Source organism: Cryptotermes secundus, unplaced genomic scaffold (genome assembly GCF_002891405.2).
Source record: "Cryptotermes secundus unplaced genomic scaffold, Csec_1.0 scaffold1555, whole genome shotgun sequence".
In the NCBI taxonomy this organism is placed as follows: Eukaryota; Metazoa; Arthropoda; class Insecta; order Blattodea; family Kalotermitidae; genus Cryptotermes; species Cryptotermes secundus.
In genome coordinates, this window is record NW_019732400.1 from 224,438 (window position 1) to 232,230 (window position 7,793).

The 7,793-nt window shown below is 39.3% G+C and overlaps 1 protein-coding gene across 1 annotated transcript; it reads left to right on the forward strand.

The window, feature by feature from the left end:
• Positions 1-77: 77 nt before the first annotated feature.
• Positions 78-5,503, forward strand: LOC111867720 (multifunctional methyltransferase subunit TRM112-like protein). Its single transcript, XM_023857801.1, has 4 exons — positions 78-299; positions 3,151-3,252; positions 4,481-4,573; positions 4,850-5,503. The coding sequence occupies exons 1-4, from the start codon at positions 222-224 to the stop codon at positions 4,949-4,951; spliced, it is 375 nt and encodes a 124-aa protein (XP_023713569.1). The 5' UTR covers positions 78-221; the 3' UTR covers positions 4,952-5,503.
• The last annotated feature ends 2,290 nt before the right edge of the window (positions 5,504-7,793 follow it).

Below are 7,793 nucleotides of genomic sequence, written 5' to 3' on the forward strand. Positions count from 1 at the left end.
AAGTCTATACATTCTATATATCCTATATATTGCTATACACCGTGCACCAAATCCACCATGTACGAATCTGTGACGTCTGTGACGTGACTGTCGAGCCGGTCGACCCTGTCGAGGACGGTCGAGGAGAGAGAAGTGTGTTAGAAAGGTTCTTATGTGAAAATCAGAAATTTTTGCTGAATTTTGTGATTTGCTGCGTGTGTTGTGGTCAGAAGTAACGGAAAATGAAACTTTTGACACATAATATGCTTACATCTAAGTGTCTGAAGGGAGTTAACGTTGGATATCCATTAGGAATTGTGGTTGGTATGCAGAATGTAATAGTTTTTAAAATTTTGAGATGTATATCCTAAGTCATAAAATGCCGGGAAGTTCTTGAGTAGCTGCACAATTAACATCTTCTCAAGAAGGACTCAGCTCCATGCGTGAGTGACATCCGAAGTATTTTACGTCTGTGAAGTCTCAAAGCAGGAGCTATAGTACATAACAAAGTTGTACATCTGAACTATCGGTAGTCGTGTATTCAGACTGAAAAATCACGACTAGGTGTTACACCCGCACTTTATTTTTGTAGGAGCATACAAGTTTTAAGTCACTTACGCGCCTTATCCAATAAATGCCGGCGACTTTTTCCCCAGGAGTAAAACTAGCGTAACGCTAAGCAGACTACTCACCACAAATTAATGTCGAAGTTAAGAATTAATGGAAATATACATCAGCTGATTCTGTAACTTAGAACTTGGCTGTTAAATTGACATGTAAATAAATTATTATTATTATATATTGGAGTTGTTTCAAATAGGATCCTCTCTGTGTCATTGGAATTTCCCCCCCCCCCNCCCCCAATCTCAACACAACTATCAGAATCTCATTCACATTTACTCTGTATAATGAGTGTATTGGTCTTTATAGTATGACAGTCTGCTACATGTTTTGACTTATAAAGCCATCATCAGGCAGTACACACACATTTTAAAACTATTGAATTGCACAATTCACTGGTTATATAGAGAGCACAACAGGATATATTCCTTGAAGATGTACTGTTTGTGCTTTCTGTAATTTGACAGATTATTGCTTGTTGAACTCTAGACCTACAAGGAGTCAGCAGGGAGATCATCTGAGAGTCTGTTATAAATTGTTTGGCCAATGTAGACATGCTGCAGCCATTAACTTGCATCATGTGTGTTCAGACTCGTTGTGTAGTTGGTCCATCAGTTGGCTGGTATAATTGATGCTGGCCCTCACCAGCACAGTCATTCTTGGTGTCAGGTCTCATCTAGATTTATGACAAATTATTATTTTCTCCTAGTCATGTATCTGGGCCCTTCTCTTCGATGAGGGGAGGGGTCAGTCTTTCTGTGTTGGTGCTATATTTGTTGCACCATTGTTAACTGATTTCTGCCTTGTAAATTGCTGCTGGTCTTGCCAGCACGGGCATTCTTGGTTCTAAGTCCTGCAGGACTTTTGGCCATATTTTACTGTCTCAAGATCAAGGCTCCTCCAACCTGGAGGACCTGGTCCTTTTCATCATCTGCAACTCGTAGGGCTATGGTGGAGGTATTCTAACCTGCCTCCACACAGAGTTGTGTAGTCAACAGGCCAAAAGCCTGTGCATATTGTGTCATGATTACATTTGTCTGTTGGGTGGTAACAGCTAGGTAAATATGTTTCCATAGCAATGGATATGTACAGCAATGGAAGAATTGTTGGAAGTGGTGTTTTACATGCAGTGTGTGCAAAGGCTATGTAATTAGAGTATCAGCTGGTTGGTAGTTGGTTGGATAATTGTAGCACCTACAAAACAAGGTTCTCCACACCATTGGAAATTTTCCAAATTGCGTACTGGTCTGCGATTTGCACACAGCTTTCAACCTTCCATATGTGTACGATTATATTACAAATTTGTGTAGACAACAAGCAGAAGCCATACAAAATCATAAGAATGGCCATGTTCACAGCATAGGACACGGTGAAGACAGACATAGAAAATGTAAGGGGGCTCAGACTTTGTGGCTATCAAGCTTAAGACCGTTCAAGTGACTAAGCTGCTGTTGGAGCATAAGATAAGTAAGATAGACATGATCTGCTTTGCAAAGCATGGACTGACAGAGGACTTGTCTATATTACACAACGAAGAATTTTCAATAACATGCTATATGTACGATATGTACACTTGACAAAGGCCAAGCATATTATAAGAGACAAACCCACCCTCTCATCAGAGAGGATGTTGCAGAAACTGGACAAAAACTTTGATTTGTTTCATTCTGGTCTGTCACACTAACAATTACAGAGACAAAAACTGGATGAAACTTGTGCGAGGCTTGAATATTCCCATTGAAAATGAGACACACTGCACAAGAGACCAGAGCCTAAAGTTTCAGGTTTCCTCTGTTTCCAGAAATAATCTTGAATGCAAGGGTATGGCACATTTTTACAGAGGTACAAGGAGTGAGAGTTCTCTTGTGATTTGGGTGGGTTTGTTAATTGCAATACTGCTCTGAAGGAAGAATTACCAAAGGAATTGGTATATCTTCCAATGGACTGGCTGAACAGTTTTCTGCAGGATCTCACATAATTTCCTGGTATAATAGCTTAATTAGTAATTTAATTTAATTTCCATATAACATAATCCAGATAGTGATTTAGGGGTTTTATTAAGATGTGACAGGTCAGAGTAATTAATTCTCAGGAAAATGTAGTTGTAGGAGGAAAGTGAGTCATTGAAGGTTTTTGAGGTGGGTGAAAGTATTTGGAATGTGCTATCCTTAGCAGGCAACTGCAGCAGCCTGGATAAGAATATCAGCTACCCAACTGAAAAAGATATAATGTTGTCAAGAATATTATTTGGAGTATCACAACACTCCACAAATAAGCAATAGGGGAGGAGTATAAATGGTGTCCTTATCTCAGTTTGTAATATTTAATATTTGTAAATGAATAATGTTAAGACTGTGGTGTGGTAGATAGGTGTCAGTGTTTCAGGAGAATGTGCTGCCTTCCTCGAGGTAGCAGGTTCCTGTGAAACATTCGTACCTATCAACCAAACTACTCAGCTTCACATCCCAGAAGGCTGTAATCTTCGTATACACTGCTGTTAATCTCATGTGACAACTAATAGGGATAATTCTGCTTTATTTTTCTTTACAGGCTAAAGACATCAAAGTGCTAGAAACAGAATTTAACTCTGAATTTGTTTTAAGAATAATTCCAAAGCTGGACTGGGACACCCTCTGGAATGCTGCTGATAGTGTGAGTTATAATACAGAATGGAAGTTCCCAGTGTACATTCTACCACCATACAGTATTGTTATGTTTACAAAACCATTATTGTGGTCATATGAAGGGGGATCCAAAAATAACCGGAAACGACCTGTTGCGCATGCATGCTTTGTAGTTACGAGTTGTGCTGCTAGGTGGTGCTAGCTGGGGGTCTCCCGCGACTGTTAGTGAGCTGGCGTCAGTCTGAGTTAAGTGGTTTGTCTATGGTGCTCTGTTGTGTGCGTTCCTGTTTCAACCCTTTGGCGATTAGTGAGATGGCCGACCAGAAGGAACAAAGAGTGTGCGTGAAATTTTGCTTTCTGTTAGGGAAAACTGCACTTCACTCTTCAAGTCGCGGCAAACATTCACCCGGTTTTCTCTTTGGTCATCTCCGAGCAAGCGAGGAACAAATTTTGCAGACACCCGTCTCATGTGCAAACCTTCGGTTAAAATTCGCTGGACCGTGCTCCATGAGATGTTCATTTCCTCAGAAAGTTGGTCAGTGGTCTTTCGACGATCTTCATCAATTTCACGCACACTCTTTGTTCCTTCTGGTCGGCCATCTCACTAATCGCCAAAGGGTTGAAACAGGAACGCACACAACACAGCACCACAGACAAACCACTTAACTCAGACTGACGCCAGCTCACTAACAGTCGTGGGAGACCCCCAGCTAACACCACCTAGCAGCACAACTCGTAATTACAAAGCATGCGCGTGCAACAGGTCGTTTCCAGTTATTTTTGGGTCCCCCCTCGTATAGGAAATTAGGTGTAGATCCAAAAATGGCTGTACTGACAGAATTTTTGTTTTCCTCAGTCTTTCCAAGTATCCAAAGGCAGAGGTAAAGCTATATCTGTAACAGGCCATGGAGGCCCATAGTTTTGAGACATCAAGGCTCTCACATTTTCTAGATGGTTGGCAGCCTTACGTGACAGCTGCCCTTTACCCCCCAGAAAGATTCCAGGTACTCATTTCTGCTAGAGGCTGAGTCAACCCCAGGGCCATAGTGCAGCTAGAAGGATTAGGCCAATTGAAAAATCCAATGACCTCATCAGGAATTGAACCCATGACCTTCTGGCTTGTAGCATATTATGACCACTTCTTTTCACATCCTTTCCAATTCATTATTCACTAATCAATCTATCACTGTTGTTTATTCTGAGCATCATTAAATAAACATACAAACCACAAGTCTTATCTTTTCACTGATTTTCAGATTGGTCACTCTGGTGATTTGCCACGAACTCTCTGTGATGACTATGAAAATGATGTTGAATTCCTGAAGAAAGCACATCATGTTTTACTTGAGGTGAGGATTATGTAACTCCTTATTGTACAAAAATTTGGTCGGAAAGCAAAGATCATTTTTTTTTGCGGCCCTTGCACCGTACCAGATCACAGCACCTTCTTATGATTACTAAATTTATTAAAAAATAACTTCATAATTTTATTGTCAAATGTAGCAGGGAATGGCACAGAAATGTATGTCTTCAGTATAAATAAGTGATTGTATTAATGTGAAATTATACTATAATCTTTTAACATCAATGAGCAGAAATCAGTTTTGCTTTGCTCCTTCCTCCAGGTTGAAGTCATCAATGGAGAGTTGGTCTGTCCAGAATCAGGAAGGAAATTTGCCATCAACAAAGGAATTCCAAACATGCTCCTTAATGAAGATGAACTATGATTCAGAGCAACATGCCTGTTGCACAAAATGACAACAGTCTCATTTTTCTGTATTTAATACTGTTATTATGAATGACTGTGTATAATGAAGTTATGTGACCTTGGACTTACTGATAGTGACTAATGTGGTATTAAATTTTTCAGTTTGAAAATTGTATTTCACATTATTTAGCTCATCATGTTTCTAACCCTTTCCACAATAGTGTCTCAGGTATGAACTGTTAACATGTTCAGTATGTTTCTGCACCACTTCGTAAATACCATGTTTACTGCAGTCAAATAAATATAGTAATCATTAATGTAGAGTGCCATGCCATCTCTTGTGGTTTTTACATTTTGTCATTGTTTTGTATTTGTTTACTGAGCAAATAATTCCATTCTGTTATTAAAGATAATATTCTGATGTTTATGCTTAACACATAATTAAATTGCTATGATCTGACCTAAGAGAACTCTGACTTTGCAGCTAAGACATTCATGCTAACTGCATTTCAAGTGTACTCCCATGCCGTAATTATATTTTGTAAGCATTATAAATACTTTCATTTCTGAATGTGACCGTTTCTTATTTAAATAAAGTAAATGTCCAAATAACTAGACTTCTTCCCACCTTCCAATGTGCACATACTAAAAGGCACGTTCCACAAATTCCCATATGTAGTTCCACATTTTTAAGTCATCTGTACAAAATGGAGACTTGTCACACTGATACCCTAGATCAACCTTTCTCATCTGGGGTTCCTGGGACCCTAGGATTCCACAAAGAGCATTAAATATATATAAAAATATGTTTTCAGATTCACTCTTCTGTGTATTTATATTAATAACATTACATGTTGGGTGTATAACGCGACAAATAACTTCACACCTTACTGGATATAGCGAATTTTATTTCACATTCACTCTTACAATCACACAATTTACAGATCCACAACTACTGCTATCTGCAGTATTATAATTGCTTGACTGCATACTCTTCCCTGGCCAACTCGTAACTTAACTCGAATAGTCTTCGCTGCTCCTTATTTAGCCCTGTTCTGGACAACACAGAAAACAGCCACGTAATAGGCACCATTGTTGTCTGGCACCGTGTTTACCGGTGTTACTGGTAACGCTGTTGGGAGTTGTTTACGGCTGCATAGCAAACGCGGCATCCCATGGCCACGTCACCGTTGGCAGGGTAGGGGAAGGAGTGTTGACTTGCCTGCTACCCTAGTAACGACAGTGCTCCGATGGTGTTACGTCACCACTGGCAGGGGGAGGGGTGTCCTGCATAGTGCAACATGTCACAATAATGATCACTACAGCTATTTCCCAGATCAGGAGGATTTTTGTTTTATTGCTAGTGAGTTGGGACTAAGTCCCTTGTACTGCGTCCACTTCTGGCCTATTGTACCAGCCCCAGATGATAGGTGAGGGTAATTGTGGAGCAATTGGTAGAATGAAGATTGGCAGGGGAAACTGAAGTATTTGGGGGGAAGCCTGCCCCAGTGCCACTTTGTCCACCACAAATCCCACTTGACCAGACCTGGGATCGAACCCGGGCTGCCATGGTGGGAAGCCAGCGACTAACCGCTTGAGCTATTATGTGGCCCTAGATCTGGAGTTTACAACTTACAGCAAAAGAATATTGGCTTATTACCTTTTATAATCAGAATTTTCTATAGTTATTCAGTAATTAAATGAGTTATTTGATAATTTCAATAATCAACAGCAGTTAATGTTTAATAGGAAACAAGTGCATCAAAATTGAAATATACAGTTCATTGTAATCATTCTCATTCTTTTGTGGTAACTTATATCGGGGGATAGACCGAATGGAGGTAGACATGAATGGGGTACCGACATTTGGTGATTGGTAACACCATCAAGGAATACTGCACATGCTTGTAAACGTTGCATAAGGTGGATTTTATAGGTTAGAAGCATTGTGAAGTTTTCATATTTTTTTTGTGATTTTCTCATTTAGTTATCTATTATACCATTCTTTTTTATATTTTATTAACCCTTGTGTTTTATAGAAATGTCTGACAGTCCCACATGGCAGTTCTTTTGAAGAGGAGGCATGTGATCATAGGCATACAGACAATTCTGATTAGGTTAGTGATGAAGAATCACAAGCTTCTGACAAATTTCACGGCACTAGTGCAACAACAGACAAAAAAATGAAAGAACAAACACAAACACATTGAAAGATACTTAACCATGGCTTTACATGGACTGGAGATTCAAGTTTTCCTATTCCATTGTGCCTCATCTGTGGCAAATGACTTACAAATGCAGCAACGGCTCCAACAAAACTGAAATGACACTTGCCTAAAAATCACAGCCACATGACTAGTAAAAGTGATTATTTTAAATGGCTACTGGAATCTCAAAACAGAGTAAAGCTTTTGTTAGTGAAGTCACAGTGGAAAAGCTCAGGAAACAAGTTATTTAGTAGTAGAACTTATTGCCCAGAAAAGGAAATGTCACAGTTGGTAAGAACCCAATAATACCAGCAAGTAAAATTTTAGTGGATAAAATGCTGGGACAAGCTGCAATACGAGAAATTGAAAATGTTCCATTTTCCAACACTACCATAAATAGATGTACTGACATGTCACATGATGCTTAAGAGATTTTTACATGATAAACTGAAAAATAAAAACAGTTTCTCTCTCCAAGTTTGGTCAACAGATACCCTCAATAAAAGTCATTTTATAGCATTTGTAAGATTTGTAAATGATGGTGAAATTCAAGAAAACTTTTTGTGTTACAAAGAGCTGCCCATATCTGGAAACAAAAGGTGTGTCTTGGGAGAACTCTGTATGCATCTATACTGAAGAGGTCCCATTAGAGGT